General features: G+C 41.3%; 1 protein-coding gene across 8 annotated transcripts in view; it reads left to right on the plus strand.

The window, feature by feature from the left end:
• Positions 1 to 15834, plus strand: part of CHD8 (chromodomain helicase DNA binding protein 8) — a 105775-nt gene that overhangs the window by 74229 nt on the left and 15712 nt on the right. For all 8 annotated transcript variants that reach the window (XM_033924188.1, XM_033924189.1, XM_033924185.1 and 5 more), the window contains 8 exons: positions 5577 to 5680; positions 6275 to 6404; positions 8097 to 8172; positions 9756 to 9807; positions 10177 to 10381; positions 10984 to 11192; positions 11979 to 12521; positions 12695 to 12840. In XM_033924188.1, coding sequence (XP_033780079.1) covers positions 5577 to 5680; positions 6275 to 6404; positions 8097 to 8172; positions 9756 to 9807; positions 10177 to 10381; positions 10984 to 11192; positions 11979 to 12521; positions 12695 to 12840 — 1465 coding nt within the window. The remainder of the gene's footprint in view (positions 1 to 5576; positions 5681 to 6274; positions 6405 to 8096; positions 8173 to 9755; positions 9808 to 10176; positions 10382 to 10983; positions 11193 to 11978; positions 12522 to 12694; positions 12841 to 15834) is intronic.

The following is a 15834-nucleotide window of genomic DNA, read 5'->3' on the forward strand; positions in this document are numbered from 1 at the left end:
AATATAAAAAAACCCAAGAAGAGGAGAGCAGAAAGGACTACAGGGTGAAACTGAAAGAAGCCAAGAGAGAGATACGTTTGGCGAAGGCACAGGCGGAAGAACAAATGGCTAAAAATGTAAAAAAGGGAGATAAAAATTTTTTCAGATATATTAGTGAAAGGAGGAAGATAAAAAATGGAATTGCTAGGCTAAAAGATGCTGGGAACAAATATGTGGAGAGTGATGACGAGAAAGCAAATGTGCTAAACAAATACTTCTGTTCTGTGTTCACAGAAGAAAATCCTGGAGAAGGACCGAGATTGTCTGGCAAAGTTGCACGAGAAAATGGAGTAGATTCTGCGCCGTTCACGGAGGAGGGTGTTTATGAGCAACTTGAAAAACTGAAGGTGGACAAAGCGATGGGACCAGACGGGATCCATCCCAGGATACTAAGGGAGCTCAGAGAGGTTCTGGCGAGTCCTATTAAAGACTTGTTCAACAAATCTCTGGAGACGGGAGTGATTCCTGGGGATTGGAGGAGAGCGGATGTGGTCCCTATTCATAAAAGTGGTCACAGGGATGAAGCAGGAAACTACAGGCCGGTGAGCCTCACTTCAGTTGTTGGAAAAATAATGGAAGTGTTGCTGAAAGAAAGGATAGTGTATTTCCTTGAATCTAATGGGTTACAGGATCCGAGGCAACATGGCTTTACAAAAGGTAAATCGTGCCAAACGAACCTGATTGAATTTTTTGATCGGGTGACCAGAGAGCTGGATCGAGGACATATGCTAGATGTAATTTACTTGGATTTCAGCAAAGCCTTTGATACAGTTCCTCATAGGAGGCTGTTGAACAAACTTGAAGGGCTGAACTTAGGACCCAAAGTGGTGAACTGGGTCAGAAACTGGCTGTCGGACAGACGCCAGAGGGTGGTGGTTAATGGAAGTCGCTCGAAGGAAGGAAAGGTGGCTAGTGGAGTCCCTCAGGGTTCGGTGCTGGGGCCAATCCTGTTCAATATGTATGTAAGTGACATTGCTGAAGGGTTAGAAGGAAAAGTGTGCCTTTTTGCAGATGATACCAAGATTTGTAACAGAGTAGACACCGAAGAGGGAGTGGAAAATATGAAAAAGGATCTGCAAAAGTTAGAGGAATGGTCTAATGCCTGGCAACTAAAATTCAATGCAAAGAAATGCAGAGTAATGCATTTGGGGATTAATAATAGGAAGGAACCGTATATGCTGGGAGGAGAGAAGCTGATATGCACGGACGGGGAGAGGGACCTTGGGGTGATAGTGTCTGAAGATCTAAAGGCGAAAAAACAGTGTGACAAGGCAGTGGCTGCTGCCAGAAGGATTCTGGGCTGTATAAAGAGAGGCGTAGTCAGTAGAAGGAAGAAGGTGTTGATGCCCCTGTACAGGTCATTGGTGAGGCCCCACTTGGAGTATTGTGTTCAGTTTTGGAGACCGTATCTGGCGAAAGACGTAAGAAGACTTGAGGCGGTCCAGAGGAGGGCGACGAAAATGATAGGAGGCTTGCGCCAGAAGACGTATGAGGAGAGACTGGAAGCCCTGAATATGTATACCCTAGAGGAAAGGAGAGACAGGGGAGATATGATTCAGACGTTCAAATACTTAAAGGGTATTAACGTAGAACAAAATCTTTTCCAGAGAAAGGAAAATGGTAAAACCAGAGGACATAATTTGAGGTTGAGGGGTGGTAGATTCAGGGGCAATGTTAGGACATTCTACTTTACGGAGAGGGTGGTGGATGCCTGGAATGCGCTCCCGAGAGAGGTGGTGGAGAGTAAAACTGTGACTGAGTTCAAAGAAGCGTGGGATGAACACACAAGATTTAGAATCAGAAAATAATATTAAAGATTGAACTAGGCCAGTTACTGGGCAGACTTTTACGGTCTGTGTATGGCCGTTTGGAGGAGGATGGGCAGGGGAGGGCTTCAATGGCTGGGAGGGTGTAGATGGGCTGGAGTAAGTCTTAACAGAGATTTCGGCAGTTGGAACCCAAGCACAGTACCGGGTAAAGCTTTGGATTCTCGCCCAGAAATAGCTAAGAAGAAAAAAAAAAAATTTAAATTGAATCAGGTTGGGCAGACTGGATGGACCATTTGGGTCTTTATCTGCCGTCATCTACTATGTTACTATGGTAAAAAAAACGGCTCAAGAAAAGGATGAACGCAATTAAATCGGTGGATCAGGCATGGTCCCTACTGAAAAATACTATCACAGAAGCACAAAATCTCTATATTCCGTAGATATCCAAAGGACGGAAAAATAAAAACAAGGGAGAACCAGCATGGCTTACTAAAGAGGTGAAGAATGTCGTAAGAGAAAAGAAGGACTCCTTTAAAAAATGGAAACGCGAACGAACTACCGAAGCCTGGAACAGCCACAAAAAAGACCAGAAGAAATGTCACAAGGTGGTGAGGGATGCCAAAAAGGTCTATGAGGAGAAATTAGCGCAAGAGGCCAAAAACTTCAAGCCCTTTTTTAGATACGTAAAAGAGAAAAAACCTGCAAAGGAGGCAGTGGGTCCGCTGGACGACCAGGGAAGAAAAGGGTGCATCAAAGAAGACAAACAAATTGCAGACAGACTTAACTCCTTCTTTGCATCTGTCTTTACGAAGGAGGACATTACATCAATACCTGAAACAGTGAAAGTGTTCAAGGGAGAAATAGAGGACAGCCTCACCACATTAGAAGTGGATTTGGACCAGATATACTACCAGACCGACAAACTTAAAAGCGACAAGTCCCCTGGACCGGATGGAATTCACCCGAGAGTATTAAAGGAGCTGAAGGTGGAAATCGGTGAACTACTACAAAACCTTGCCAACCTGTCAATCAAAACTGGACAGATACCGGACGACTGGAAGATAGCGAACGTCACCCCAATTTTCAAAAAAGGGTCAAGAGGAGAACCGGGCAACTACAGACCAGTAAGTCTTATGTCTGTCCCTGGAAAGATGGTTGAAGCACTGATTAAAGATAGCATAGTCCGGCACTTGGATACACACGACCTGATGGGAGCCAGTCAACACGGCTTCAGGAAAGGGAAGTCATGTTTGACAAATTTACTACAATTCTTTGAAACTGTAAACAAATCTATTGATAACGGGGAACCAGTGGACATAATATACCTAGACTTCCAGAAAGCGTTCGACAAAGTTCCACACGAAAGACTTCTCAGGAAATTACAAAGCCACGGAATAGAGGGAGACATACTAAGGTGGATAGGCAAATGGCTGGAAAACATAATGCAGAGGGTAGGCATAAATGGGAAGCTCTCAGACTGGGAGAAAGTGACTAGCGGTGTGCCCCAGGGTTCGGTTCTTGGGCCCATCTTATTTAATATTTTCATCAACGATCTAGAAGAAGGAACGTTTAGTGATATCATCAGATTTGCAGACGATACAAAGCTATGTCGGACAATCAGATCACAAAAGGACAGCAAGGAACTACAGAGAGACTTGAGCCAGTTGGAGAGATGGGCAGAGAAATGGCAGATGAAATTTAATGTGGAAAAGTGCAAAGAGATGCATTTGGACAGAAAGAACAAGGAGCATGAGTACACCATGTCAGGTGCAACTCTGAGTAAGAATGAGCGAGAAAAGGACCTGGGGGTACTGATAGAGAGGACCCTGAAACCATCAGCACAATGTGCAGCGGTGGCAAAGAAGGCAAATAGAATGTTGGGCATGATAAAGAAGGGAATCACGAGTAGATTGGAGGGTGTTATAATGCTGCTTTATAGAGCATTGGTCAGACCACACTTGGAATACTGTGTCCAACACTGGTCTCCCTATCTAAAGAAGGATATAAAACTGCTCAAGAGGGTGCAGAGATGAGCAACAAAGCTGGTAAAAGGTATGGAGAACTTGAGCTACGAAGAATGGCTTGGAAAACCGGGACTGTTCTCCCTTGAGAAGAGGAGACTGCGAGGGGATATGATTGAGATTTTTAAAATAATAAAAGGAATCGACAAGATAAAGCAGAACAAAAAGTTATTTACGATGTCAATTGTGACTAGGACAAGAGGTCATGGACTGAAGCTGAGGGGGGACAAGCCCAGGACAAATGCCAGGAAGTTCTGCTTCACACAGTGGGTGATGGACACCTGGAACGCTCTCCCGGTGGAGATTGCTGCGAAACCCACCATTCTAGGATTTAAGGGCAAGTTAGATGCACATCTCCTCAGAAGGCAAATAGAGGGATACCGGTGACTAATTTTTTCGCCAGGTCGCACCTGGCTGGGCCTCCGCGTGAGCGGATCACCGGACTTGATGGACCCAGGGTCTGATTGGCAGTTCTTATGTTCTTATACAATGTAATTTAAAAACTTCCCTTCCCTTTTCCTTCCTTTTGTCTCATATTCTTCATAATCAAGTCTTTGTATCGACATTATCCCCCCTATTTTTATTTTTTTTATATATATTTATATATATATATACAACTTTTTTTATAATTTTTATCTCTTATTATTGTAAATCGACCAGATACTTGTGATGGTTGGTATATCAAAATATTAATAAACTCGAAACTTAGTAGCTTCATTACATGCCTCCTTGGGACCTGGGTTGACCTCTTTTGGAAACAGGATGCTGTGCTTGATGGACCTTCGGTCTGTCCCAGTATGGCAATTCTTATGTTCTTAGTCCTAGTATTTTGGGGAAGAGTAAAACAAGCAATTCACATCTACCCCATTCCGTGCCAATCAGTATTTTATAGACCTCTATCATATCTCCCCTGAGCCATCTCTTCTCCAGAACTCTGGGGAACTGTGCAAGGAATACATCCCTATTGTCCATTGGTGATCTCTCCTCATTTCATTATCTCCATTCAAACAAATACAGAGGTGTACAAGATCTATAATAATGTCTATATGCTTTGCTGTTTGGGGTTTTATTTTTTTGTATAAGAACAGAAAATATCTCTACAAAAGGATCAAATCAGTAGGGATGGATAGAACTTCCACTCGGGATCCAATGATATAAATCCAAAGTTTTATTGCAATGATAACAGCGATGTCACAGTATCAAAAAGGACCTCAACAATGTTATAGTATCTTAATTGTTCCTGTGGTTTGGCGTAAAATAAGCTTGCCTCAAAGGTCAAAGTGTTGTATCTATACTATTCTAGACAGAGCTGTGCGACTTATACGGTGACCCACACTAGATACAATGCTTTGACCCCTGAGGCAGGTGTACATTGTGCTGAAACACGGGCCATTTTGGGTACATTTAAAATACTTGATACTGTTGAGATCCTTTTTGATACTGCGTCATCGCTGTTATCTTTGCAATAAATTTAGGATCCAAAGATATAAATCCAAAGTGGAAGTTCTTTCCTTCCCTACTGTTTTCACTGAATTGCATCACTTATAACTTACTACCTCGTTGTTCCAGACTGTGTGGAGATAATCCCTTTTAAGAACATCAGAATTTTCCACTTTTCAAAGTTGGTGACGATTAAGGGGGCACAATGGAAGAGAGAACTTTCTGAAAAGCTGGAGAGAGGGTTTGAAGTGAAACTGTCTAGACCTCACATTTCCTATTTGTTCTCTTATTTTGTTCTTCCTTACAGAGACATAGACATTTGGTTTCCAGAGGTAGATCAGCTGGAAGTGCCGACAGACTGGTGGGACAGCGAGGCAGACAAGTCTCTTCTCTTCGGGGTGTTCAAACATGGTGAGTGTCCATTGAGACCAGTGCAAAATGACTTACGTAAACAGGCTTCACTTCCCTTGGACATCATTTGAGATTTGCAGAGTGGATGTACTGTTATTAGTGTTCAAAAAGAGTTTGTGTTTTTAGGTTCCTACTTGGTTAATCTTCAGTTATAAACCAAAGTAAATTGTAGTGACTACGGAGGAGCTAAAGTACTGTTCTTTAGCATCTCTCCAGACCGGTACAGTTCACTGATGGGTAATAGTTCATCATGACCAGCAGGTGGAGACTGAGACAAAACTTTTGGCTGTAATAGTTGTGCTTCCCCTCTATATACCCAGTCTGTTCTCAGTCTCCAGCAGGTGGTCAGTAAGCTGTGCCAGTCATCCCTTGGTCAGTGTAGGGCTGTTGGAATTTGTGTAGTGCTCCTTGTCCCCGTCTGGTGCCGAACTTAGCTTGGGGGGACCCTTTTTGGGGGTCCATCCAACCTCGGGAGGTGTCACACTTGGTAGCATTATTCTCTTTTGGGGTTTGTACTACTTAGGATGGCTTCTTCATTCTCTCTCTCTCCTTGGTCTGATATTTCTTCCTGTCTTTTTTTTTTCTTCCCTGAAGGCTACGAGAAATACAACACTATGAGAGCTGACGCTGCTCTCTGCTTCCTGGAGAAGGTGGGGCGGCCAGATGAGAAGGCTATTGCTGCTGAACACAGGGTGCTGGACAACTTCCCTGAGCTGGGAGAAGGGTGAGCAGGGCAGTAACAGCTGAGATAACCAGTTTTCCTGAGCTGGGAGAGGCATGAAAAGAGATATCAAAGGGGGGGATGGTGTCCCTTGAGATATTGAGAAGAGGATGAAATTAATAAGTGTTGTTGGCACTGAGCAATGGATCTTGAATAGTTTTCTGAAAAGGTGAGATGTGAGGAAGTAAGCAAGAGGGGTGGGGTGTCTGCTATCATTTCAGGTAGTTGATTTTAAAACAGTGTCTCTCAAACTGTGCCACGGCACAGTGTTGTGCCCCAAAGAGATTCCGGGTGTGCCATGAGAGATTCCAGAATTGTACTTTATTTTTAGGGTAATATGTAGAAATAAAACAAAAACATTAAAGACAAAAAATAACACCTTCTTTATTAGATTTTATTTTAAAAATTCTCTTCATAAGTATACACTAGAATAGATGACATATACATCGCGTACGCAAGAGTCTGTCAAAGTTATGAGCATCTGTGTGCATAAGGATACAACTGCCCAGACAAGCATTCTTTGATATGAAAAATAACGGTAAGTAATTTTATTTTTATTTTTTGAGTAACAAAGCAATCAAGACTTTGTTACCATTTTGATCTTCTTATCTTATAAGAACAAAAGAATAGCCTTACTGGGTCAGACCAAAGTCCATCAAACCTAGTAGCCTGTTCTCACGGTGGCCAATCTAGGTCACCAGTACCTGGCCAAAACCCAAGGAGTAGCAACATTCCATGCTACCAATCCAGGGCAAGCAGTGGATCCCCCCCCCCCCACCTCCCGATCCAGGGCAAGCAGTTCACTTGGATTTTCAGATCTGACAGAAATTAAAATGAAAAAAAGAAAATGACTGCAGATAGTAGATGATGAAATGCGTGCTGTGTTTTGAGTTAATTTATTATTATTATTATTATTATTATTATGTTCTTATATCCCGCCATACCCAAAGAGTTCTAGGCGGTTTACATCCATTACATTAGGATCCGGTCTGAACCCGGATTTACACTCGCAAACAATCATCCATTGCATTGATTAATAATTCTATCTGCTTTAGTTTCACCATTGTTACAGTTACCCACACATAGCTTAAAGAACTTTAAAATAAATAACTCAAATTTAAATTTTTGTTGTTTTTGCAATTTTACAATTTCAGTTATAATGTGCCGTGAAAAACATTTGCTTGGTTTAGTGTGCCGTGAAAAATATTTGCTCCATTTAGCGTGCCAGAGCTAAAAAAAAAAGTTTGAGAGACACTGTTCTAAAGGCTGTGATTGAGAACCACTGCATTAAGATTACTGCATCAATCTTCTGTTGTGACACTCCTGGCAAACGATGTGTGTATGTGTGACAGTGATATAAGGGAAGTACAGATTCAATAGAAGTGACTGCTAGGGTGGAAGAGAGGGGTGAGCTGCAATATTTTTATTTCAGACTAGTGACAGAAGTAGGGACCGGTTATGGAGATTTCAAGTACCCAACTTCCAGGTTCTCGATTCTCTCCATCCTGCAGCACATGTAGTGGTTAAGAAAAGCATGAGTATGCTGTCTTTCAGATTTTCAGTGATACTCTTCCCAGCTGTTGGTGATATACTGATTGAGAATCACTGTAGAAGCCATTTTCCATCTGAGGTAGAAACCCAAAAGACAGAGGAGGAAACCTACAAGATCAAACACAAGTGTTTCTTCTTTTTTAGAGTGGACTTTGATAAGGACTGTGAGGACCCAGAGTATAAACCACTACAGGGAATGCCAAAGTACCCAGAGGATGAGGTGAGAGCAGCAGAGCAATGTGTCTTCCTGCAAGGAGCAATCTGCCATCTTCCTCGTTTCTCATAGCCACAAACAATATTGAAGTTAAGAGGTGATAGGCTCAGGAGTAATCTAAGGAAATACTGGTGGTGGATGCCTGGAATGCGCTCCCGAGAGAGGTGGTGGAGAGTAAAACTGACTGAGTTCAAAGAAGCGTGGGATGAACACAAAGGGTCTAGAATCTGAAAATAAGATTAAATATTGAACTAAGGCCAGTACTGGGCAGACTTGCACGGTTTGTGTCTGTATATGGCCGTTTGGTGGAGAATGGGCTGGGGAGGGCTTCAGTGGCTGGGAGGGTGTAGATGGGCTGGAGTAAGTCTTAACAGAGATTTCGGCAGTTGGAACCCAAGCACAGTACAGGGTAAAGCTTTGGATTCTTGCCCAGAAATAGCTAAGAAGAAAAAATTAAAAAATTTAAATTGAATCAGGTTGGGCAGACTGGATGGACCATTCGGGTCTTTATCTATGTTACTTTTTTATAGAAAGGATGGTAGATGCGAGAAATAGTCTCCCGGAGGAAGTGGTGAAGACAGAGATTGTCTGAATTCAAGAAGGCGTGGGATAGGCACGAGAAGAAGAGATAATGGTTACTGCGGATGGGCAGACTGGATGGGTCATTTGGCTTTTATTGGCCATCATGTTTTTATAAAGCTCTTTGACCTCATAATGCAAGTATTAAGAACCTTAGCCTATAAACATAAAGCTCTATGACCTCACAATGCAGGTGTAAAGAGCCTTAGCCAATATGGAGAGGAGAAGATAGTGGATGCTGAGATGGGCAGACTAGATGGACCATTTGGCCTCTATCTGCCATCATGTTTCTATGTTTCAAGGCCTACATAACAGTAACACTATTCACTGCATTCTGGGATTTTTGCAAATGGGAACCAGTTTGGCCCCAATGATCTTGGATGATCCGTCTAGTTCCCCATGAATGCATTATGAAATAAATTGGAAATTGCAAATTTAGGGACTGTCAAACAATTGTCACTGTTTTTACAACACATCAAACACGATGGCATGAATGAATCCATAAAATCATTTTTGATGCGCCTCAAAATTTGGAGGAGAGGGTCACCTTTTCAGATTTGTGCCCAATCCATTGTTCTCTTCTATATGTGTCCTCCCATCCTTCTTAAAAGATTCTATTTTTTCAGAGAAACATGAAACAATAATCCCTTTGCCAACCTCATCACCCAGATCGTTTAAATGCTCTGTATAATAGCCAGGCCTGAAAGCTGACTTGTAAACTGTATGAAGAAATGAGATAATCTTGAAGGGCTCAAAACCATGTCTACTGTCCTGGCTCTTATTACACAAGGCGCTACACAAATTCTGCATGAGCAGTATATTGACTTCCTCAAGAAAGGGGGATTGTTAAATATTAATAGAGTTTTGTTCTATACTTATAAAATCTCCTGCAAATTTCTACAAGGATTCAGTGCGGTTTACAATAAAGTTGTTTCAGGGATCCGGCCCAATTACAGTAAGTTTCTGTATTATCTCCCTGATTTTTCCCATTTGTGTGTGTCTTTTTCTAGGGTGATTCCCTTATGATGGATGAAGAGATCTCTGTGGTGGACAGTGAAGAAGGCAAGAGCATCCATAGTAATAGATTCAGATTATACTCCAGTTTAGTGATTAAAAATACAAACCTGGAATATCTGTATAAAATTTATGGCTATGCCACCAATTTACTGAGGAATTAATGTCTTCATTGAAAAGCAGGATAAAATGCTGCCAAACAAGTGGCTACATGCTCAGAATCTTGGTTCTAATTCCTGACTTTGTAGCTAGAAATGTACTACTGTGCCCTCCACCCATTGATGGCTGCATGTCTTTCTAGAAGCTGACAATAGTCATCATTTTCCAAATCGTGTTTTGGCATGTTGCTTTTGACATTCTAACAAATCTTTAGCTATCCAGCTTATGAATTTTCACCTTTCCTTTTTGCCTTCACAGTCCAGACCCCACTACCTGGCCGTCTTCTCTGGCCTCCAGGATCAGCATTGACTGCCCGGCTCCGCCGACTTATCACAGCCTACCAGCGTACCTACAAACGGGAGCTGATGAAGATCGAGGCTGCAGAGCGTGGGGATCGAAGGCGGCGGCGCTGTGAGGCAGCATTCAAGTTAAAGGAGATGGCACGACAAGAGAAACAGCAGAGGTAACACAGGGGCATGGGAGGAAGAGGAGAGGGAATTAAGAATGTTGAAAGAGAAGAAATAACTCCAGATGGCTTGAAAGACAACTCTACATTTAATGTTGCCTTCTTTAAAAGTATATGTTCAAATCTATGTATTTTAAAGATGTATAGCTCTTCTGTTCACTCTTGAACTTGCAGCAGTGTTGATGAAATGTCACTTTTGCAGTCTTTTTTTCAGATAGGAGCACAACTTGATTGTAAGTGATCGTGTGGAAAAAAGACTGAGAGTGATGTGCATGCTTGGAAAACCTGCTAGAAGTTTCTGAGCTGTGAGAAAGCAGTCCCTATTTAGCACAATCTAGCATCACCACTTAAGAGACTGTAGTAATCCTTGTCAGCAGAGAATGCTTAGTATCTAGAAATAGAGAATGGGGACAAATTTTTCCCCGTCCTCGTGGGAAAAATAGGAAAGAGAGCCATATATATATTGTCCAGTACAAGTTGAAAGTGCAGGCTCCTTTTAGCATCCCAAATAGTGTTTTTAAAATTTGTTTCCAGTTTTTCTGTGCAGCTTTACAAGTGTTTGCTGCAACTTCATTTTTGCATTGACCTCAAATTGGCAGGTGGACACGGCGTGAGCAGTCAGATTTTTACCGTGTGGTCTCCACGTTTGGCATAGTCTATGATCCAGATACCCATCAGTACCACTGGGACCGCTTCCGCACTTTTGCACGCCTGGACAAAAAGGTGGATGCAAGCCTGGCCAAGTATTTCCATGGTTTCGTGGCCATGTGCCGGCAGGTGTGCCGCCTACCACCAGCGGCTGGAGATGGTAAGCCAAGCCCTGTTATGTAGTGATGCGAGTATTGGTGTGTCCTGATTGTTTTGATAGATGTGAAGTTGGCATCACTAGCAGTGGGTACAGCCTCTTAAGTTTCATTCTGTTGAAATGAGGTTTGGCATGCTTCTACAGCACCATCTCCTAACTAGGCAATGCGTAGAGCCATTGTAGTAAAAACTGAGTTGAAGAGCTTTTATCTGAGAAGGGCTTTCTAATCTTAAGAAATGAAAAGCCCATCACTTCTTCTCTTCTTCTTTATCTTTTGGCACACCAAAGGGGGGAGGGTATTAGTAACAATTTTACATAATATGTAAAATTCTATGTTCTATAATATGTGTATATTTTGATTGGAAATAAGATGAAGGGTGGGGGTTAAACATATCACTAGATTTATATGTAGTAGATATCAAAGTGTTATTGTGTAATAACTTGTTGAAATATATTATTTTGTGCATTTATTGTCAAATTTGAAAATGAATAAAGAATTATTAAAAAAAGAAATGAAAAGCCCGAAACACACTGGTTTGTAATTCACACATCTGTTATTTAGAAAACATGGTCTTTTTTTTTTCCAAAGCAGAAAGTCACTCTGACACAGCTGAGTTACTTGCCAGCTTCCGAACTTTTAAAAATTTTCTTTGAGCAAAAGGGAGAGAGAGGCCTTTTAATCCCCAGCCCCATCCTACTGTCACTATGTTACTACCTAGGAGCTTTCTACAGGACCTTGACTTATTTTTTGCGTGTATGTGTGTTTCATTTCCATTTTTCCTTTTCCAGAGCTTCCCGACCATACACTGTTTATAGAGCCAATCTCGGAGGAGCGGGCCTCCCGAGCACTGTATCGCATAGATCTGTTGCGTCGCCTGCGAGAGCAGGTCTTACGCCACCCACTGTTGCTGGAACGATTAAACCTCTGCCCACCGACACCCGACCTGCTAGAGTGGTGGGAGTGCCCACGGCATGATGAAGAGCTGCTGAAGGGTGCAGCCAAACATGGCTTGAGCCGCCTAGACTGTAATGTAATGCAGGACCCAGCGCTGTCATTCATGAGTGCGCGGGCAGCACATGAACTCTCCCGTGGACCCACCCTACCATTGCCTCACCACTATACTGCACTGCAGACTGCACCCAATGAGGTCTTAAGTCAGAACTGGGGGCCACAGGTCAATCCCATCACTGCTGTAAGGAAAGCACCCGCTCCAGGTTGTGGAGAGGAATCGGATTCTGAGCTAGAACTTGGGAAGCTTTCTCCTTCATCCTCCTCATCCTCATCCTCTTCAGCTGGCTCCTCAGATGAGAGTGAAGATGAGAAGACCCAAGGTGAATCTAGAAAAAGGCAAAAAAAACCAAAACCCTCAGATCCTTCCATGGGTCTTGGATATTCCAGATCCCCCTTTCCCTTCTTCCTTTTCTCCTTGTTAAGTACGAATCACATGTGTTCTTATCTTCAAGGTTCTGTCTCTTTGCTTATGGTTTGTGGTTTTGTTTCCCAGTCGATGGCTTAACACGTTCCAGTATGTTTGATGAAGAAAGTCCCCTATCCCTCAACACCTCTCAGGATGGTTTCCCCAATGAAGACAGTGAGCAAACAGCCTCAGAGCTTCAGCAGGAACAACAGCAGATGGCAGAATGGCCCAAGGTATTCTTCGCATGGGAGAAGGTTAGGGGTGGAATTTGGTATAAAAGTGCAGAGGAGAGAGACTCAATATTGCCCAGATAGCAATTGTTCTCTTCACTTTAATATATTGTAATGGTTCCCTGAAAGCTGACTATTGGGAAATTGCTCTGCATGGAACAGAATCCAGTTGGTTCATTTATTATAAGGACAGGTTTTGAAGGGATTTTTATCGTGGGGAAAATCCCTTCAAAAATGGGGAAAAGTTGCATTCATTGCCTACATTAGGAAGAAAGGTTAGGGCAGGGCCAGCAAAGTTGAAATTCCTCCCTCCCTCGTTCCTTCTATGTTCTTGATACAAAAATACACAGGTAGAGTCCTCACAGCATTGACCAAATTGATAGGTAGGGACAGATACTGTAGCAGGGGAGAGGATGCCGAGCAGACCCCTCTGCTTGCCCTGGATCGGTGGCATGGAATGCTGCTACTATTCAGGATTTTATCAGGTACTTGTGACTTGAATTGGCCTCCATGAAGACAGGATACTGGGCTAGATGGACCAATGGTGTGACCCAGTAAGGTTATTCTTATATTTTTATGTGAACCAAGTCTAGGATAGTCAAGCCACTGTGACATCACTGATGAGGATGGCTATTAGGCATTGGTTGAATGAGGCATTATGACATCACCATCTCAGCTCTGGAATGTTGCTACTCTTTGGGTTTGGCCACATTGAAAATGGGATACTGGAATGGATAGACCAGTAAGGCTATTCTTATGTTTTTAATGTGCCCGTTGTAGGGAGAAGCAACAAAAGAACAGATCCCAGAAGAAATATTTCAAAAATACTTCTTTATTAAAATAAAGGACTCAATGTGGTCCATGTTTCACCCAATCAGGGGTATGAACTATAAACCTATAAGAGAGAAAATATACAATAATACAAGACATAGAATGTGAGGAATCCAGGTAAAACATAATGTGTCCTAACAGATATAAATACAGTAATGTAAAACCAAACATAACAGTAATCATACAAATAAAATTGATGATCGTAATATAGATGGATAAGGCATACCATGGAACAGAAGTAAAAAAAAAAAAAAAAGTGTACACGTTTTTACTATTTCAAACGAAAAATGTAGTGCTTGCAAACAGCTTGTAGTTAATTTTCTGTAAGAGCACATTATAGAACTCATTCAAGTGATATTTTTTTTTTATCATCACAAAGACTCCTGCCATGTTTGTGACTCAAGCAACTAGAACACCACAAATGGGAATGTCAGACCCTTCACATCCCACTTAGATTGTAATCATGCTCAGCGACACCATGGAATGCAAAGCTATCAAGACAAAGCATATGTGCGTGTGTGTATATATATATATATATATATATATATATAGGCGTGGAGGAGCGGCTGCAGCATCAGTACCCTGAGGTTGCAGGTTCAAGCTCAGCACTGCTCCTGGTGACCCTGAGCAAGTCCCTTAACACTCCATTGCCCCAGGTACGTTAGATTGTGAGCCCACTGGGACAGATAGGGAGAAATAACTGGAGTACCTGAATGTAAATTACTTATGATATAAGCAATGTATAAATGCTAAAAAAAAAAAACTCCAAAAACCTGTCATTAAATTACATGCATTCACTTTTTTAAAATCACAATATCAACTCTTCAATAGCAAGCTAAGGAACTTTTCAGAATGCTTCAACCTCAAAAGCCATGATAAAGACTCACTGAAGCTAGCAGCAGCTCTTGCCATTTTAAACAAAAGTACTCTGTGGTTTTGCTGCTGCTGACTTGGGTGAGTCTTTTAAACTACATAGTTTTTAATTGCTGGGGTACTAGTTGGGTTTTCAAGATCACGTATGCATATGTATTATCACATCATACCACATGCTATGATACGTCAGGTTCTTGGTTTTATTAAACAGATTTCTTTGAAATATTTCATCTGGAAACTGCTCTTTTGTTGCTTCAGATTACTGATTTTAATAGCCTCTCTGGTGTGCGTTGTAGGGAATATCCTAACGGGAACACTGATCACGGCCAGTGTGATTCAAAGCATGAAATCTGGGTGGAGAGAGTCTCCAACTGCAGTGGCAATTTGTGGCCAAAAGATAGTCAGTCTTTCATATTGTATTTATTAAAGGTTCCATGTATTTTTCAATGGCCACGACTTTGGTCTTGGAGGTTAAGATGTACATTGTCAGCTTCTATGAGACAAACCTGGTTTTTTATTTTACATAGAGCTTTATGGACCCCCACACGTTTACATAGAATAGATAGCTCTAAGTCTAATAGATGCTGGCATTGTCATCTTGAAGCAGGGACATTAGATCATCTTTTATTCTATTGTCCATTCATATTAATATTTTGGAAATCAATTTGACCTCAAATTAATAGGATGTTAGAAAATCCGGTAGCCTTGACATATGATACGATTATGTTTGGTACTGCAATGAGAGCTCGAAGTCAAATTTCATCAAATAACAATAAACTTTTATTTATATTGACTGGAATAGCAGTACAGCAAATTACACATAATTGGAAAAATTATGACAGATTGAACTATAATTTTTGGTGGAACTCAGTTTGCCATATATATAAAATGGAGCGTACATTTGCAACACAAAAAGGATATATGGATAAGTTCAAGAAGATTTGGGGACCATTAACAGATTTTTGCAATGACTGATTTTAATTTTTTCTCATAATAAGATAATGGTTAAAGAAGGGAGGGAGGGAAGGGGTAAGGAATTTATTCTCTTTATTATACATTATAAAAAATATATCATAATGAGTGATAGTCTTATGAGAAATTAACGTGATAAAGGGAGGGAAAAGGGTTCATAATTAAATAATAATTGATAAAATCATTACAATATATATGTTATATAAATTCATAAGAAAAATAATATAAAATATGGTTTATATAAAGTACATTATAGAGATATCAAGTGTATTGTTAAGATAATTGTATGGAAAATTTATAACACTTGTAGATATATGAAAA

This window comes from Geotrypetes seraphini, chromosome 16 (genome assembly GCF_902459505.1).
Source record: "Geotrypetes seraphini chromosome 16, aGeoSer1.1, whole genome shotgun sequence".
Lineage (NCBI taxonomy): Eukaryota > Metazoa > Chordata > Amphibia > Gymnophiona > Dermophiidae > Geotrypetes > Geotrypetes seraphini.